Consider the following 20,629-nt stretch of genomic DNA (forward strand, 5'->3'; position numbering starts at 1 on the left):
CACCGATTTCACTCGACGCTGCCCCTTTAAGACGCGAGCTTCCTGCCAAACGAGCTGTCAACTATATTACAGCGCTTTTACAAAGTTCTTTACATCTTTACAAGATGTTCGTCATGCATGCTGTATGCATGCTTCGAATTATGTGAGTAAAGTATTTATTTTGATGTTAAAAGTTTAATTCTGAGTGAATCTGAGGCTGGGCTCCGTGGCTAACGGCTAATCCTACACTGTTGGAGAGATTTATAAAGAATGAAGTTGTGTTTATACATTATACAGACTGCACGTGTGTAAAAAATGAAAATAACGACAGTGAATACAGTAAGAAACGATGGTAACTTTAACCGCATTTAACAGTACATTATCAACATGCTAACGAAACATTTAGAAAGACAATTTACAAATATCACTAAAAATATCATGCTATCATGGATTATGTCAGTTATTATTGCTCCATCTGCCATTTTTCGCTGTTGTTCTTGCTTGCTTACCTAGTCTGATGATTCAGCTGTGCACATCCAGACGTTAACTGGCTGCCCTTGTGTAATGCCTTTGATAATTGTTGGGAACGTGGGCTGGCATTATGCAAATATTGGGGGCGTACACCCCAACTGTTACGTAACAGTCGGTGTTATGTTGAGAATCGCCTGTTCTTCAGAGGTCGTTTAAACATGAGATTTATATAAGAAGGAGGAAACAATGGAGTTTGAGACTCACTGTATGTCTTTTCCATGTACTGAACTCTTGTTATTCAACTATGCCAGGGTAAATTCAATTTTTGAGTCAAGGGCACCTTTAATGTGATAGTTTCATCCTTACATCTACAATAACACACTATATTGTTAAGTCTTGAGAGTATTTACATTAGTGAATAAATAAGTAGATCCGCTTTAAAAATGCATATGGTCCGGTGGTAGAACTGGTGTCAAGCGTGCCAGAGGTTCTGGGTTCTAATCCCCCAAATTTTATTTTTTCCTCATTAAAACCAAAGATGTTCATCAGTGATTGTACATCAGGAGTAGGGACACGTTTGTGCATTTTGTTTTGGTGATTTCACTGGAACGGATAGTCTCCGCAACAGCGTTAAGCGATAGTTTGAAGCGCTCGTCCGTGTGAAGACTGCAAAATGTGCATGAGCGTCAAAAGAACTGTTGCGTCACTGATTACAGCGGCAACAAGCACTCTGCATGATTTCAAAAACACATCCAAGTGCCAGATCGCCTCTTATTTGACACAAACTTACGACTTACTAATCAACTAGAGATGTTTCTTTTTTATTAGATAGGCCTACATCTTTGCCACGAAATGTTTCAAAAAGTGGTGGGGACCCATCCCACCCGCAAATTATGCCTATTATTATTGGACCATTAAGACTTTTTACATTGTGGCATTTAAGAAATTAAAAATTGGAAAAGCACATTTTCCCCCTAATTTCTCATTACCATAAAGTTTTTTTTATACCCATCATTCTCAATGAGGATTCTCATTCATTCTCAGACCATAATAGTCCTTTTAACATTATTATATTAAAAAAGGAATGCAATAAAATTATATTTATTTAAATCAGGTAAAAATTAGGGCAATGCAGCAAATAATACCATGATGTGCATATGCTTGCGAATTAATGAAATGAAGAATTGAAATGAAGAAATCTTTTTTTTTGTTTTACATAAAATTAATGAGAATGGGGGAAACTGTCTTGAAAATAATGTTGTGATGCAAAAACCCTTAAAAGGTTAGTTCACCCAAAAACAAAAATTCTGTCATTTACTCACCCTCATGTCACGCCAAACCCATAAGACTTTGATTCAATTTTGAACGAAAAATTAAGCCATTTTTAATGAAATCTTCTATGTTGAAATTTCAGGTAACCAAAATTAGAAGATCCAAAAAGTCATAAAGACGTCATAAAACAAATCCCTATGAATTGAGCAGTTTAATCGAAGTCTTGTAAAGAGATACGATTTCTTTATAGGATGAACAGATTTATTTTAGGCTTTTATTTACATATAAACAACAACAAAAAAACACTTCTCATTTAAAATATTAATTTGTTTCAAAGATTAACCAAAGTCTAATGGCTTTGGAACAACATTACAGTGAGTAAATTATGAAGAACTTTCACTTTTGGGTGAACTATCCCTTTAAGAGCACTAAAAATAGCTTATGCTGATTTCTTTCTTTTGATTATGGGGTGAAATCTGACCCAGACATGCTTTTGATAGTGAAATTCACCTAATCAGCAATGCAAAATTTTGTGCTAAAGGGAAAGAGAGAGAATAATAAAGAGGTAAAACACAAAGGCAAAGCTATCAACCAGCTCTCAGACAGAAAAAAAAAAACAGTTTAAATTTAGCATCCACGTGTGCGTGTGTGTAATTGTGCATGAGCTATACAGAAATGCTCAGATCTCTTTACATTTTCAGGGTCTCAGTTTAGGGATTCTGATGAGCTGGCACACTGAGAAATCAGAGAGAGGGATGCTGCATCCTCCCTTACCTCCTCCCCTCTCTCCCTCTCTCTCACTCACTCTCTCAAGGGAGTCTGAGCAGAACCGTACAATCCTGCATACTGACTGCAGCTACTCTAACTGGCTATAAATAACTCAAGGTCATTGGCTCACCCCTACTACACATGCACACGCCTCCCTCCAAATGTGTCTGTGCAGAAACAAAAACAAGTACACAAGACATAGTAAATCCATCAACAATCAAATAAGACATCAAATGGTTTCTATATATGGTGTTCAATCATACCGTAGGCCTGTCTGGAATAGAGTTGTCATTGTTAACTATTAAAAATTCACCTATCCATTCTCCATATACTATTTCAGTTGCAGGAGGGCTGCCACTTTCACACATTCACTCACACCTACAGTATGAGCAATTTTGTACCTCCAGTTCACCTACAGTTTATTGCATGTCTTTGGATTGTGAAAGAATCTGAAGCATTCAGAGGAAATCCACACTGGCACAGGGAAACATGCTAACTTTATTTTAAGGTCCTTGTTACAGTGTAACTATACATTTAAGTACTAAGTAATATTAATTAACAACATGTACTTAATATATAATTAGGGTTTGGTTTAGGGTTAGTTGCATGCAATCATGCATAATTCACTTATTAATACAGTACATGTAACATATGTAACAAGGACACAGTAAAATAAAGTTACCCAATTGTTTATGGCAAATGAAATTAATCTGAAATACAATAATATTAGATGAAAAACATAGACTTAAAAAACTAACTGAAAAAAGTTTAGGTTGAAGTACAAAACGACAACTGAAATAAAAATGAAAACTATATAGAAACATTTAAAAAAATCGAATAAAAATGAAAATTCACATTTTTATATACCAATATCTGTATCAACATGGGGAGAGGAGAGGTGTCAGTCAATAAATGGGAAAAGTAACTTGCGTTACTCGTTTGAAAAAGTAACTCAGATATTTAGTTGTAAATTTAAAAGTAATGTGGTACTTTGCTTGTTAAAGGATTAGTTCATCTAAAAATGAAAATTCTGACATTAATTACTCACCCTCATGCTATTCCACACCCGTAAGACCTTCGTTAATCTTCGGAACACAAATTAAGATATTTTTGTTGAACTCTGATGGCTCCATGAGCCTGCATAGGGAGTAATGACATTTCCTCTCTCAAGATCCATAAAGGTACTAAAAACATATTTAAATCAGTTCATGTGAGTACAGCGGTTCAATATTAATATTATAAAGCGACGAGAATATTTTTGGTGCGCCAAAAAAAACGCCTTATATAGTGATGGCCGATTTCAAAACACTGCTTCAGGAAGCTTCGGAGCATAATGAATCAGCGTGTCGAATCAGCTGTTCAGAGTGCCAAAGTCACGTGATGTCAGCAGTTTGGCGGTTTGACACGTAATCCGAATCATGATTCGACACACTGATTCATTTGTGCTCTGAAGCTTCCTGAAGCAGAGTTTTGAAATCGACCATCACTATATAAGTCGTTATTTTGTTTTTTTTTGGCGCACCAAAAATATTCTCGTCACTTTATAATATTAATATTGAACCACTGTACTCACATGAACTGATTTAAATATGTTTTTAGTACCTTTATGGATCTTGAGAGAGGAAATGTCATTGCTGGCTATTAAGGCCACACAGAGTCAGCTAAAATATCTTAATTTGTGTTCCAAAGATGAACGAAGGTCTTACGGGTGTGGAACGGCATGAGGGCGAGTAATAAATAATTTTCATTTTTGGGTGAACTAACCCTTTAATGGGAAAAGTAATCAGGTTACGTAATCATGTTACTTGTAATACGTTACCTCCAACACTACAATGGGTAAATCTCAGATATCTAGCTAGCTAGCAAGATAGATTCTGACATTATTTTCATGACAACTATGCACATTTCCTCACCCAATTCTCATTATAATGCGGCCAGATGTTTTACTGTCAAGTTTGTCTGTAATTCTCATTATTCTACATAATGTTCCTCATTACATTCTAATTTATACTGTAATTCAGTAATGAGAATCATCCAATCCAGACAAAATTATTTTTATCATTAAAGTCGACATGAATATTCTGTGATTCTGGGGTGAAACGAGTCACGTACATGTTCTTGACAGGTTCTATGAGATTCAACTTTCAAAATGATCAGTCATCACATTTCCAACTAGCACAGGAAGTGATACTTACCGCACCACCCACACAATATTACACTCGACACAACAGAAAAGAAATCAGGAAAAGTCATCTTTAAGTCTCATGTTGATCATTTTATTATATATATTTATAATATGTACAGAGAAGAGAAAAACGAGATCAAACCCAGCTATGAAACAGCACCGGGGTGAGCAAGCAAAGGGGGATAGAGAAAGAGCGTGTATTATTAGACAGGGAAACTACTAAAGAGGTGCTTGCCATTTTACCATCGCCGTGTCTTAATCCAAAAATATTAGATGTGCAAATGACATGGGCAAAAAGTAAAACTGAAAAGACGAAAAGCATAAGAACGCTCCATCACATTCATAAGCATCGACCCCCCCAACCCCAAACCCTTCATCTTTCCACCAACCCAAAACCTTACCACAAAACTCTAAATTCATAGATCAAAAGACAGCAATCCTTCTGAGAAAACAGACCCTTCCGAATGCATCCAAAAAAGCACTTTAGTGTGTGAATGAGTGCAGGGTTTAAATGAGACTTTCATATACTGTTTATTTTCACACAGACGTAACGCGGGATCCACAACGGACCTGTTTTAAAATCAAAAGGAATGTTCCCAAACACAGTTTATGCAGTTGCCCCTTGCCCGTCCCTCCTTCCCAGCCATTGCACTCGCACCCATATCCCTGCTACTGCTCCCTCCAACCCGACGCTACCATTTCACTTACAAAATAGTACAAGCAAATCCACCACACAACATTAGTGATGAGATTGTGCGGTTACGTTAGCATTGGCAGATGTTAGTGGTGTAAAAACTAGATTACACTGATCTAATGTTACGATGGTTAGACTATCCTAATTAAGACAGACTGACGCACTAATACTAGTGAAGTTCACAAACTCTATCTACATTTTCTAGATCCACATTGTACATAATAAAACAGCCAGGTCAAAAACACTGTCATCAGGCCAATCATTTGCAGTTTGTGTTAGAAATTTGCTTAACGCAGATGAGATTGAACCGTGTGGAGGGGCTTTAGGTTGCCATGTAGGATCCGTATGAACCTCTTCGATCACCAAAGGCAACATCTGAATGAGACCCTTATTTTGAGAAAGGTCCATCTATCAGTAGGTAGATTTGAAGGCTAGAATCTACGTGTATGAATATTTTTTTTTTTTTCATTAAAGAACATGGGAGGTCATATCCGGTCTCCTACACTGGACCAGTCAATCCCAATATTCCTAGATGTAATGCACAATATTCCCACACAAATAAAGCACACTGAACCGGATCCATGGAACTAGCACACTCTCATTGGTGGCGAAATTAAGGCCCTTTACAAATATGCAAATATATTTACCGTATTTAAATAAATACAAAGCACACACAATGCAGGATGGACCGTTTTTGGCAGCAGCGAGGACTACGGGTTGGCTTTAGTAGAAGTCTGGCTCAACAAGATGGTAAAATTACACCAAAATATAAATCTGAGGTTTCAAACCAAAGCCAAAAACATGCTGACCACAGGAGGAAACGACCTCAACGCGAGTCAAGACGGTGTTCGTGCGTTTGTTTTGAACCTGTGATGGCTGAACACTCAAAAGTAGCAGAGGTCATTGAGGTAATAGAGGGAACAGTAGCTTTCGTCGACCAACCTAAAGCCTAGACCCTCGTAATCCAGATTATGAACAAAAAACCCAACCCTATCCGTTCCCTTCCCCACCCAGACTATGTCATTGACAGCAGTAAGCCTTTGTACAAGCCTTCATTAGAAAATCAAAAACCTACAGAAAAAAAACAAAAAAAAAACAAATCAGTCTTAAAAATCACCATAATAACAATAATATACTAGTAGGATGAGAACAAGTATAGAATATTGCCGACTTTGTATGCGGTTGACTTCCTGTCGATTCAGCCTCAGAAGCCATGCTTTCGCCCCCACAAAACCTCATTCAAGTGACAATGTGTGAGAGAGAATTAGAAATACTAGAGAGATAGGTTAACTTTCTTAACACAGCCTCTCTAGTTGTTTAAAAGGAGGATTTGAGAATCACCCCCACATCTGCTCTCATTACAGACATCTCTACATAAACATATGACTGTACCAAAGCTCCACTTTAAGTACAGGGGGTGGGGCTATGGAAGTGGGTGGGGTGATTAATGTGCACAGGGAGGAAAAAGGGGTGAGGTTTCTTACAAAAAGGGAAAGGATAATTAAAACAAGAAGACTTATGATGTCATAAATGAAGCCATAAGGCTGTTAGACGTTGGCTCTTAATGCAGTGGTTCCTCCCGTGAGAATGCTGTTTTTTTGGTGTGTGTGAGAAAATGTGTTTGAGGGGGAAAGGGATGGTTTTGTGTGTGTGTGTGTGTTTATGCGTGTGTGTGTGTGTGTGTGTGTGTGTGCACGCTCAGGCTCTTCAACAGCAGCCGCCGCCAGACTGCCGCACAGGAGTGCTCTCGATCTTCAAGTTGGGCTTGTCTCCTCCAGTTGTTGCCCCAGGGCCCATGCGCTTCTTGATCTCGGCAGCCATAGTCATGAAGGCCTGCTCCACATTCGTGGCATTCTTAGCGCTAGTCTCAAGGAAGGGGATTGCTAAAGAGTCAGCAAATTCCTGGAAGCCAAAAAGAACCAGAGTGAGACACTTTTTTATTTTGCCCAATCTCATGCTTGGCACTGCTGTAAAAAGGCCCATTCACACTAAGGATGACAATTATGACAATACAGTTTTGAAGTCAAATAGCTTTGAGTCCAAACCACAGCTATAATGATAACGAGACAGAAAAATGATATTGTTGATCACTTTCACAATGACTTGTTCTAGCTGATGAACAATAAAAATATTGACAGCCAATCGCTGTCAAGAGTTTGAGAATTGAAAGCTACAGATGATATGTGCGTTGGACGCTAATATAGTTATTATAGTTATTGGTGTGAACAGGCCTTAACTTTTTCCCTGCCAGCTTTATTTAAAAGAAGTTGCCAGCAAGCGCTAGCAATTTTGATCATTTTCACAAAACTTTTGTGGCCCAGAATATTTTGCTGTATGAATATCAAAACATACAATACATCAAAAGTAAGAACAGAGCCTCTGCTTTAAAAAAAAAAAAAATTATATAATATATATATATATATATATATATATATATATATATATATATATATATATATATATTTTTTTTTTTTTTTTATTCTAGCTCCATGCATTCTTTTTATTTTATTTTATTATTATTATTAATTTTTTTTTAAATCAACACTTGAATTTTAGTAAGATTCGTAAAAAAAAAAAAGTATCATTTGAACAAAAAGCTGAGAAAATAGCATTTTTGTCAAAGACTACGTTCAGAACAATGATCAAAACATAGATGGAGTAGATTGAGTCCGTCAACACCCCCAAATCTTCACAGTCCTATGGGTTTGACATTTCATTCGGTAACATTAGGCAGTTTTGATTTATATGCTGCTGAATGTTTGATGATTACATCAGCTTACATGTGCATAAGCAATGCTTCTATCACTTGTTTATGCTTCTTCGTTTGTTTTTGGATCTGGAGATTCAAAACTCTTTCAGAAGATGTGTAACAGCGCCGCCTACCATATAACACTGAAGGCCCTGATATACCAAAGTCCTTTTAAGACAAGTCATTACACTCGGCGGCCATCTTTGAAACGCCTCTCAGGTATCCTGGGCATCATGCAGCTCCTATCACTTTGAATGGGGAAACATCAAATTCTCCAAAACTGTTCGCCAACCTTACAATTAAATTTCATATTTGAAATCACCAATGAAATCTAACAACATCCGGCTCATAAATTTAGTTTCTAAACGCTCGAATCATGACAAAAAAAAACTGTATTTTTCAGGCTGGATCAAGCTAATGCGCATGTGCAAACCTAAATGTGCGTCTCTTCGGAGGCGTGCGTCTGACTGTTTCTATAAAAATCTGTGATTCTAACGGCCGCTGAAGTGACGCAATGACTTTACCAGTCGCCAATTGGCTCTTATTTAGAAGGTGGGACTTAATCCGCCATATTGCACATTACACTTTCTCCCATTCAAAACAATACGAGTGACACGTCTTGTGTTATTCTATAGCATTCTATCTTAGAACTTCACCGTGAGTATATCCAAAGATAGAATGCTCAAAATCAAGCAGCTTTACCATATTAAACATTGTTTCATTTCATCAGAAGTGGGTTTCTTTCATTTTCTACTTTAAATCAGCTCTCCTATGTGTTCATGTTTTCACTGGTGGACGTCTGGCCTTGACTAACTGAACAGGAGCAATTAACTGGAAAGGATTTCCACGTGAAAGAAGGCGGAGCCTCTGCACACACCTACCTATTGTCCAATCACCACAGACCAATGATAATATAAAAGGTGTTTACCAGCCATAGCGAACTTTTCTAGAAAGTCTGCTTTGGCATTTTGGCAAGCTGTTTCGAACTCTCAAAATGAATTAAGAATTAAAATTTCCTAATAATTTACTCACCCCCATCTCTTCAAACATGTTTATGTCTTTCTTTCTTCAGTGGAAAAGAAATTGAGGTATTTGAGGAAAATATTCCAGGATTTTTCTCCATATAGTGGACTTCAGTGCGGTACAATGGGTTGAAGATCCAAAATGCAGTTTCAATGCAGCTTCAAAGAGCTCTACAAGATCCCAGCCGAGGAATAAGGGTCTTGTCTAGCGAAGCGATCTGTCTTTTTTATATACTTTTTAATCACAAATGCTCGTCCTGCACTGCTCTGAGATGCGCCACGCATTACGTAATCACGAGGTTTTCTCATTTCTCATTTTCTCCTCCAACTTCAAAATCTTCCAACATCATTGTTTTACCTTTTTTTGTAATGGGTGTTTGGCTTAGTCTTTGCACGTTCACTTGTAAACACTTGCTTGGTAATTTATGCGTGACCTTTCCAATTTGATTACCTAATGCATTGTGAATCACAGAGCAGTGCAAGACAAGTATTTGTGTTTAAAAAGTATATACATTTTTTATTTTTTAAGAAAATGACGAAAACGTTTCGCTAGATAAGACCCTTATTCCTTGGCTGGGATTGTGTAGAGCCCTTTGAAGCTGCACTGAAACTGCAATTTGGACCTTCAACCTGTTGTTCCCCACTGAAGTCCACTATATGGAGATAAATCCTGGAATGTTTTCCTCCAAAACCTTATTTTCTTTTCGACTGAAGAAAGAAATAAACATCTTCGATGACACAGGGGTGAGTAAATTATCAGGAAATTTTAAATCTAAAGTGAACTTATCCTTTTAATTATCAAAAAGCTTTATCAACTGTATTCAAGACTGTTCATAAAGTTTTTGTTCTGAAGAAAATTTATGCCTGTGCAGAATTTCCCACCATAAATTGTTATAAGTAATTGTGAGGGTGTTGCTATGCTGTTGCTGAAATGTTCTGAGTGGTTGTTCATGCATTGCATGCAGTTGCTAGGGTGTTCTGGTTGGTTGCAAGATGGTTACTTGATGGCCAAAGCCAAAATGGGCTCACTGCCAAGTCTTTTTGACATTCAGGACTCTACTTAAGTCTTGTTTCCTCCTACAGTGCAAGGCTATGGGATTATTTTGGCCTGTTTTATCATCTACCAGGTGAAAGCATATATCAGAATGCTTAGTAGCTCCACAATTTGACATAAAATTCATGTCCATTAAAGAAATAGTGCAAGATGGGTTAAATATTAGGTTGGGGGTTTATTCAAATCTCCAACCCTTAGCATAAGGAGCAGTAATAGTGAGGGAAAGTATTATGCTACCAATGTCACAAAAATAGGAAGCAATTGGGCTTGTAAAGTCCACTGTTTTGATTAAAAAAAAGGGAACAGAGATTTAAACTCAGACTAATACAGATTAAATGCGTCTATTTTGACGCATTATTACCTTGGCTGTTGTGTAGTCCACTACTTTCTTGGTGGTGAGATCACATTTGTTACCCACCAGCAGCTTGTTGACATTCTCGCTTGCATAGCGGTCTATTTCCTGTAGCCACTGTTTCACATTGTTATACGATTCCTTTAGAGAGAGCAGGACAGAGAAAATAACTCTCAATTTCAACAGTTCATGTGATAATAAAAGCAATGTTATCCAGTGTTGTTATTGTAATCTACAACTGAAACTATTACATATAATTTTCAGTAATTAAAATAAAGCTTAAATAGAATATTAGATTGAAACTAATGGCAAACTAAAAGCACATAAAAAAATTACTAAAACTTGAAAACTGAAAACTAAAATAAAAGCTAATTCAAAATATTAACAAGTACTTCAATAATACATAAATGATACTAAACTAACACTGGTGTTATAATACAAATATGACAAGCGGGTCATCAAGTAAAAGAGGTATTCTGAGGATGACATCCGCACAGTTTACACAGCATCAGAACTATAGAAATATGTGGTAAACATACGTTATAGACAGCAATTGATTATTGATTGTTGCAAAGTGTGTTTTGTTAAATTTGGGCCAGATAAGGAAGGAGAACTTCTGATGGTGTCTCACCTGATCCGTGACATCATAAACCACAATGATACCGTGAGCCCCTCGATAGTAACTGGAGGTGATGGTTCGAAATCTTTCTTGCCCTGCAGTGTCCCACTATGAAATAGAAAGAAAATAAAAGGAATATAATTTATAGTAATGTCAAACCATGCATGTTTCTATAACAGGTTTGGCCCCATTTTCCACAAGTTACTAGATTTGTCTATTAACCCAAGAAATCAGGTCATCATAATGTACTGGTGTGCATACTAATGACTGTCATGCGGTCCCAGAACTTGTGAAAAATTAGTGTTGTGTGGGAGGATGTATGGACTTACAATCTGTAGCTTAATGGTTTTTCCATCAAGTTCAATAGTGCGGATCTTGAAGTCCACGCCTATGGTGCTGATGTAGCTCTCAGTGTATGTGTCATCCTGCAGAACCACAACCCAAACAGAAAATGAATGAAAACAGACTATTTACATTTGTGGATATAAATAATCTACTATGAAATACATTTAGTCAATTCTATATCATTTGCAGACTGGCTGTATGACTTCAATTGAGCTTTAATTGATGTTTGGCAGCAAAAGCGGGACAAAACAAGCTATCTGTGCATGTACTCACAGCAAATCTCAACAGAAGACATGACTTTCCAACTCCAGAGTCACCGATGAGGAGCAGTTTAAACAGGTAGTCGCTAAAATGGAGAAACACAATAGCAACACATTAAAAACATCAACAAGAATATTTACAATTTTTAGTTTCAGAACAAATTTAAACTTCTTATGACATGTACCAGTCAAATGAGTTATAATCACATTATAGAGCTTATTCACATCAGCGCCATCTTTTTTAACGGGAATGAAAGCGAGGCTGTGAGGGATAGGCATACATCCCTTCAGTGGGTTGTACTGTTATTTAATGTGTTTTTGGATTGTTCTGCTGACGAAACACTGCAAAAAATATATTTACAAGAAATTTCAGTACAGAAAAAACTCTAGACAACATGAGCTGTGGTAAATTATGAGTTATCTAGGAGCTTTATACAGCGGCAATATTTTACTATTATAATATTTATTAATACCTTAAATTAGGTTTTACTTTTATATTTTCAGTTTTCATTTTAATTTATGTAATTTTGTTATGCTTTTTTGTGTTTTAATACATCTATTTAATTAATTTCAATTTTCATCTCAGTTTTAGTTACTGTAGTACTTCAATTTATTTCAGCATATTCGGTTTCAATTCTAATTTTCGCTTATGTTGTTGTTAGCTTCATTTCATTTGTAGAAAACAATTCATACCAGTAATATTTTTACTTTTCATTATCAATGACAACAATGCTATAGTAGTTACTTTAGTGATAATAATATGTATACATACAGATCTAACAGATTGTTTGTCTCATCATATGAACATAAAACTAATTCTCTCCTCGTACTCAGTAAACTGACCTGTAGGAATGGGGTTATCAACATATCAACGACACTACATGATCTCACTGAAATAATCATATATCACATCACATCTGGCTCTAAGAGCTTAAAATGATACAGTAAATGTGCCATTAGTCTTGCTTAAATGTTAACTGGTTTGAAAAGACAACTACATCAGATTACAAGTTGCAAAATCAACTGCCATTTCCAGGAACTGTCCTTCAAGAACTGATGGTGAAGAAGGTTCAAAACAAAATCAGCATAAACAAAGTATCCCCTGCCACCAGCTCAGAATACAGCTGAGAGAATCTAATTCCAACTTAGACACTGTCGCAATGGTTACTGAATTCAAGTACTAACATTAGACAAGCTGAGAAACGTTGCATCACATGAAGCAATCGTGACTGAGCATGCTGATGATCTACTTTGTGCTTGAATGTGTCAAGAGGAAACAAGGTGTTATACAAAAACTTCATGTCAGACAAGTAAAGCATTTCCTTTTATTGTTTTAACAACTAAATTTGATTCAAGCGCTTTTTGCAATTAAAAGAGCACAACCTGGATAGTTTGTCAAATGTCAATATCCATATATATATTTAGATATAGGCTAATACAAATTAAAGGGTATGTTCACCCAAAAATGAAAATTCTGTGATTTACTTACACTCATGCTGTTCCACACCTTCGTTAATCTTCGGAACACAGATTAAGATATTTTAGTTGAAATCTGATGGCTCCGTGAGGCCTTCATAGGGAGCAATGACATTTCCTCTCTCAAGATCCATTCATGTACTAAAAACATATTTAAATCGGTTCATGTGAGTACAGTGGTTCAATATTAATATTATAAAGAGTTGAGAATATTTTTGGTGCGCCAAAAAAAAAACAAAATAACTTATTTAGTGATGACCGATTTCAAAACACTGCTTCAGGAAGCATCGGAGCATAAATGAATCAGCGTGTCGAATCATGATTCGGATTGTGTGTCAAACTGGCAAACTGCTGAAATCACGTGACTTTGGCGCTCCGTCGACATGCCGATTCATAACGCTCTGAAGCTTCCTGAAGCAGTGTTTTGAAATCGGTCATCACTATATAAGTCGTTATTTTGGTTTTTTTTGGGCGCTCCAAAAATATTCTCGTCACTTTATAATATTAATATTGAACCACTGTACTCACATGAACTGATTTAAATGTTTTTAGTACATTAATTGATCTTGAGAGAGGAAATGTCATTGCTTCCTATGGAGGCCTCACGGAGCCATCGGATTTCAACTAAAATATCTTAATTTGTGTTCCGAAGATTAACGAAGATCTTATGGGTGTGGAACAGCATGAGGGTGAGTAATAAATGACAGAATTTTCATTTTTGAGTGAACGAATCCTTTAAATAAGGCCACTAGAATGTACTTGTGTATTAACAAGGCAGACAACCAACAAATGCCACCAAGCACACCTTACATTACACTCAGGTTCAAAAATACATACATCACCATCACATGAGCATTGTATTAACATTGTAAAATGTATAACTATACCATTCACAATACAGAAAGGAAGTTTGAGAATCCAGACAGGGCCTGACACAGCACTGGTTCAACCAATGGCATGAGCTTGGGGCAGGACTATCTATTTAAATGACCAGTGGCAAACAGGGGAGTGTTTGGAACAAATTTGTGTTCTTTGTTGCCAGTGAATTACCATGTGAAATACTGCTGATGGATATGGCGAACAAGTAATACATTTCTGATAATCGGCATGTGTTAATCTGTCACTATTAATGGAATATTCATAATTATTCAACCAAAGACTTGAGACCGAGTCAGACCAATAAGCTGACCGCATGCTACTGAGAAATCAAGGAAAATGCGAAGCTTCTCCTTTTCATGACCTCTTCCAGCTGTGACGCTGACTTTCAATTCGCAGGCCTAATAAAAAACACATGACACTTGAATGCCTCACAATGACAAGCTGGAGTCGTATATGGTTCAAAACACCGCGTGCATGCGCGCAAAGGGCATATTCGCTCATATGCCAGATCCATTTTGACAGCTGAATTCAGCCTCACTACAGTCGACTCATGACGTCACTCCGTCGCAACGCAACACACCAAAAATTACGTCACGCAGTACGGCAAATGCTGAAATTACGTGCGATAAACACCAAATAGCGACGGTTTTGAAGTTTAAACGTTTAATATCGAATAATGCTGTCATTTAGAGTAAGAAACTTTCTCTGAATAAGCAAATATGCTTTGAATTCGCCGTTAGTTCCGGACGTTGTTAGCCGTTTAGGCTAGACAAAGCTACTGGCACTGACGGTTCATGATTATACAAACACTGAAATCCGCAACAAAAGCCTGGGCGCTAAATACTCACTATTCTGGATTCATGGTGTGTTTGTATCGTTGTGGTTGTGTTCAGCAGGAGACTGGACTCTTTTCTCTGCGAGCAGACGCGATAATGATGAAGAGGATGACTTGTACGTCTGGAATCCCGAGGCACTGGGGCAGCTTTCTCTGATTTACCCCCTCCGATCACACCTCAACACTGTCTTCTCGTTGGATTCAGTCACTTGACGGACATTACTGACCATATAACGCAAAACACTGTTATTTTGTTCTGCTTTTCTTCCTTCCTTCCGATCTACCCCTCGCTCGAAGTACAAGATGGCTGCGCAGGTGCGGCAGTGACATCAGATGACGTGGCATTACGAACTGATCTCAAAGACACAACCCAAAGATTCAAGACACTCGACGAGTAACCTTTAGCTTGGATTTATTTTTATTTTTGAACATTATATGATTACATTACTAAATACCCCACATCATTAGGCACATAACAAACCTCCAACAAATCATATTTTCCCACCTCAGGCATTAAAGCCCTTTTATTATTTTAAGCTTTTTCATATTTGGACTCCTTTTTTTTGGTTTAAAAAGGAATTTACACAAAAATTGTAATAAAACAAACATCTACCTACTGTCCCTCAAAACAATTTGACTAACAATTTGTAAACAAAAAAAAAATATATAACATTTATGATCATTTTCACATTTCTATGGGACTGAAGTTATAAATATACAAATTTGGTCTGTTGATGTCTTTATTTTTGTAAAAAAAAAAAATAAAATAAAAAAGTTTTCAATTGAGATGTTTAAATACAACCACAATTTTATTGTGTTAGTCCTTCAGGTGATAATTTGTAAATATTAAAATTATTGATAAATCAAGTTAATAACTCAATCCTGTTGTATAATGAAATATACATATATGTGACAGGGTTGAGTGTGATGGGGTTGAGTTTTTTTGTTTGTTTGTTTGTTTGTTTTGCTCAAAATGGTAGGAGTGTAGAAAAGTAGACCATATATGGCAGCAATGAAATATGTAAATTGTATAGACGTACTCTGTTTCCAAAACTTTGGAAATTTTTTATTTGTACTTTTGTCAGTTTAATAAATGTTCAAGATTATTAACAAATCACAGATTCTTGATTTTATTGCATTTTACAAAATGTCCCAATTATGTAAAATGCAATAAAAATGGAAATGGGGTTACTTGAAGTAAGCCCTTTGATTTTAAGTTAATAAGTTTGGTCAATATTACAATTATGTTGGTTAATGGTGGTCACATGACATGTAGGTAAACAAGTATATTTTAAAATCTTTTTTAGTAAATGTTTTATTTTGATTATTATTATTATTTTTTTTTTTTTTATGATATAATTACTTGATAGCTTTCATTAAACTCAAAAACCCCTGCAGTTCCATCGGGAATCCCAGTCTGGGAAACCCTGACGTACCTAATGTAATATTTAATGCACTTCATGTTGTTAATAACAAAGAATGGAATTCTGTTTTCTATCAGTATTATTCTATTCAAATTAATGTGATAAATGAGTTAGGTCAAAAGTAATCAAAAAGTAGTTATACAGAATACCTAAAATGAGTAATCTAGATTACATCACTACAATTTTTGTCATGTAATTTGGAATCAGTTACAAGTTGTAAGTAATTTACCCAGCGCTCCACAAGGGGTCCCTCAGCTCCAGGACCAAAACAACAGTTAGTTCCCTGTGGCTCTGGGGAACCTTTCAATGCAAGACTTCTCCCATCAATGCATTGTGCTTCAGCCTCGAAATAGATCACAAAGTCTCTAAAGAACTTTGCATCATGGTTGTATTGAAACTTTGATTCTTGTATATCATCTTTTTTGCAATAATACAAACTATATTTCTTATATTTTGACTTTAGTGCTCACAGCTGAGCCTTTATTTCCCATATTTTGTCATAATGTCTTGTTATGGATCATCTTACAACTGCAACAACTTCTAATGAGGCTGGTGCTGCAGGACTTTGCTAAACAATAATCCATAGTTGTTTATGTCAGGGGTTTTCAATCTTTCGATGCCAAGGCCCCCAAATATGATCGAGGGAAAGGCATTTTATACATATAAAGACCCAGCTTACACAGTGCAAATTAATCTTACAAATATGTTAAAATATTATTTGGAAAATATTTAGTTCATCCTGCTCTGTGGAATATATGACAAAACAATATTTAGTTTTGTCATAAAACAAAATGTTTTAGAATAATTTTAATGGTGAATTTTACTGTATGGAAAACTGCTGATTAAATGTTTCAGAGTCTAGTAACTTTACTGATAGCCGAACACAACTAATATTTTCAATTAGAATGAATTATGATCTGTATGTGATGATTTAGAGATACAAAAACAGTCTGTTTCATCATTGACAGATCCATAATACCAAGATATCCCATTGTGAAGTTCAGAACGTCAAGAAAAATAGAGTGTGAATTGAAGTTGTTGAAAAATCCCCACCACTAACACACAGACTGCTTCTCAATACCAGGTACTCCAATATTATTTATATAAAATATTTTTTATTGATATGAACAATAATATTTAATTAACAATAACGTCCTTTGGAGTGGGCCGTTAGCAAGCCAAGAGTCGCCAGCCAAGGTGCCACTGTCTTGTATCAGGTCACCAGATGATATGTTGACGTCTACAATCAGAAGACATTTCTTTTCACAATACAAAAACAAACATGCACAAAAATAAATAGGCAACATTCTTAAAGAATATAAATTGTTGTAAATTGTATCTTCAAAAATCATTTGTAGCTGATCTTAGGCTCAATACCATAAACCATTCGTGGAAAATTATTTTCTTCAAATCAATCCGCCAGCTTGGGTTTTTCTGCAGGAGGGATCGAATCAGGTGGCAGCATTCTGTGCAGAACGATGGAAGAAAGTCAGATTATTACTTTAAACTTTACACCTTCTGTCTTTATATTAAACTGTAAGATCATTGTATGATTTAAATTATAATTGGTCTTCTTTGTTGTGATGAATGCCATCTTACCGTTTGACAAGCCAGGCTCAAACCAGACGTCATCATCAATCCTCTGCAAATCTCTGCGTTTTGGAAAGCGTCCACAGACCAGCAAGAATAAGAGCACTCCCAGAGACCACACAGTAGCTGGTTTACCGTGGTACTTGCCCTCTGTCAAGTACTCAGGTGGGCAGTAATCATCTGTGCCTGAAGGAAAGAGATTATGTTTAATGGGTAAGCTTGAAATCCCACAGGATGTTTTCTTTGTAAAAAAAATATCTGGTGTTATTTAACTTAAAAAATGCTGCTTCAAAAGTGAGATGTGGTTTATATGATACCATTTTAACTTGTCACTAGAACTTCTAAAACTAGAAGTCTAAAACTACAGGTTTGATGCATAATACATACCACAGAATCTTTCATATCTAGATTCCCGGAGGAGATCCCCGCAGCCGAAGTCGATCAGTTTGACCTCAAGTGTTTCTGTGTTTATTAGCAGGTTCTCCAACTTAATGTCTCGGTGGAAAACTCCACGGGAAAAGCAGATGTGAGCGGCCATTGTTGTCTGCGTCATTATATACCGTGCTGTGTCCTCATTGAGGGTGCCTCCATGACTGTTCAAAAAATCCCACAGATCTTGGCAGGGTGAGGGACGCTCCAAGATCATGATGTATTGGTCAGGTTGGTCCTGCCAGTCCAGCAACTCAATGATTTCTTGAACTCTGGGACCCCTGTTAGCAAGGATCAACAGGCCGACCTCTAATGGAAGGGGTGCGGGATGACCAGGCTAGAAGAAAGATCATGAAGAAAGAAGGTGCTGTCAGTGTGTTTACACATTTTAATCTGAAAACAGTGGAAGAAGTTTAGAGTGTCGCATACTTACAATGTTGATGTATTTCATGTTCCGTGACTTTCTGGCGATTTTCACAGCCACCTGATCAACCAAAAACAATTATTACATTTCCAACATGTCAAGTGCACTAAATAGTGAAAATAATAAACACTAAAAGGACTTGAAATGGATATAGTGAGACAAAACAATTTGTTAGCTAAATATTGTAAGGAAATGATGATACCTCAAGGTCATCCTCCAATCGTTTCCCTTCATAAACAGATCCAAATCCTCCTTTACCAAGCATTCTGCCGATTTCATACCGGCTCAGAATGTCGTCTGTTAAAAGATGAATCTTTTAGTTGATATGAAATTTCATGCATGGACAGCAGTGAGTGAAATGTTTGAGGTTATGGCCGTAAACTCACCCTCAGTCGTCACGTCCCCTCTGTTGTGAACTGGTTCTGGACTGACTGGACTGAGGAGGACTGGAGCTGGAGGGGTTTGAACCTGTTGATCTGCAGGAGGAAGGACTTCAAGTCCACTTGAAAGAGGTTCCTGAAGACCATGATCCTCTAGAGCACAGGCGCTGTACTGTAGAGAATTCTGATCTAAAGCAGGGAATGTTAAACATTAAAGTTCCCATTAATGGATACTGACTGAACATTATGTAGACTTTATGATGTACAGAGCTCTAGTAAACAGAAAACAGTTACACATTTTCAAATGGTCATTTGATTTACCCTCAGCACTTCTCTCTTGATCTGAGAGAATCTTGATCTTCTCAAAACTATCTGTCCTCCTCCTCTTTCTCACTGGCATCTCAGTGTCCTCACCGACACTAACGGGCTGATGGATTTCAGCCGCATTGGTGCTGGATGTTGTACTCTGATGGGAGTCGTACACCTGAGCGCTGTGAGAACTTCGTTTTCTCTTTCGGCCATTGTTAAAAGATGTCCGCTTGGGTTCATCTGTGTTTAAAGATATATAAAATGTGCTGGAATAAATATCCAATCATGGCTTTGATCTAACTTCAAATGATTTTTGATAAAGCGTGTGATGGTGTGGATTTTTAACATATGTAATGAATGACACTTCATCCTAAAGAACAGAAAAATTCACCCTAATTTATGAATTTCCATTAATGGACACTTATATCTAGCAGAAAATGATGTACAGATCCTCAAATGGTCTCTGGATTTACCCTCAGCGTGTCTCTCACTAACGGCTGCAGTGGTCTGATCCTCCACTTTCTGACCCTGACCTGAACTGCAGCTCCAGTGAAGAGTGAGCAGCTCTCCAAAACTACTCTTCCTCCTCTGGCTCTGCTCACTATCACTTCCCTCACTAACAGGCTGATGATACGCAATGAACAAAAACATCAATCAGGGTAGGTTCCGACATACATTAGAAGAGATTTGACCTCAAATTTGTTCTCATATCACAAAGAACATAAAACAAATGCACAAAAAAAAAAAAAAAAAGATTTAAAAATCTTCCAAATATAATAATATATCAGAGTCATTTGTAGCTTATGAGACTCAGTACCTTAAACCAATTCTTAGTTGTCACGTCCACCCTGTTGTGATCTAACGTTAGTTCTGGACTGAGGTGGACTGGAGCTGGAGGGGTTTGATCCAGTTGATCTGCAGGAGGAAGGACTTCAAGACCGCTGAAAAGAGGTTCCTGAAGACCATGATCCTCTAGAGCACAGGCGCTGTACCATAGAGAAATCTTATCTAAAGCAGGGAATATTGAACAAACGCATGTTTTAATCAATAATAATAATTAAACATTGCATACTCAAATTATGGTGATTCTTTAGTTAAAATGTTTTATTTTTT

The 20,629-nt window shown here is 36.8% G+C and overlaps 2 protein-coding genes across 2 annotated transcripts; both read right to left on the reverse strand.

Annotated features, from left to right (window-relative positions):
* Window positions 1-5,818: 5,818 nt before the first annotated feature.
* On the reverse strand, window positions 5,819-15,294 carry rab1ba (zRAB1B, member RAS oncogene family a). The gene is made up of 6 exons (XM_067399716.1): window positions 14,974-15,294; window positions 11,784-11,856; window positions 11,495-11,590; window positions 11,178-11,273; window positions 10,556-10,687; window positions 5,819-7,271 (listed from the first exon to the last, which is right to left on the reverse strand). The coding sequence occupies exons 1-6, from the start codon at window positions 14,985-14,987 to the stop codon at window positions 7,077-7,079; spliced, it is 606 nt and encodes a 201-aa protein (XP_067255817.1). The 5' UTR covers window positions 14,988-15,294; the 3' UTR covers window positions 5,819-7,076.
* Window positions 15,295-17,725: 2,431 nt separating this feature from the next.
* Window positions 17,726-19,110, reverse strand: LOC137030733 (serine/threonine-protein kinase pim-2-like). Its single transcript, XM_067401169.1, has 5 exons — window positions 19,030-19,110; window positions 18,837-18,887; window positions 18,362-18,740; window positions 17,984-18,160; window positions 17,726-17,850 (listed from the first exon to the last, which is right to left on the reverse strand). The coding sequence occupies exons 1-5, from the start codon at window positions 19,090-19,092 to the stop codon at window positions 17,726-17,728; spliced, it is 795 nt and encodes a 264-aa protein (XP_067257270.1). The 5' UTR covers window positions 19,093-19,110.
* Window positions 19,111-20,629: the final 1,519 nt, after the last annotated feature.

This window comes from Chanodichthys erythropterus, chromosome 11 (assembly GCF_024489055.1).
Source record: "Chanodichthys erythropterus isolate Z2021 chromosome 11, ASM2448905v1, whole genome shotgun sequence".
NCBI lineage: Eukaryota > Metazoa > Chordata > Actinopteri > Cypriniformes > Xenocyprididae > Chanodichthys > Chanodichthys erythropterus.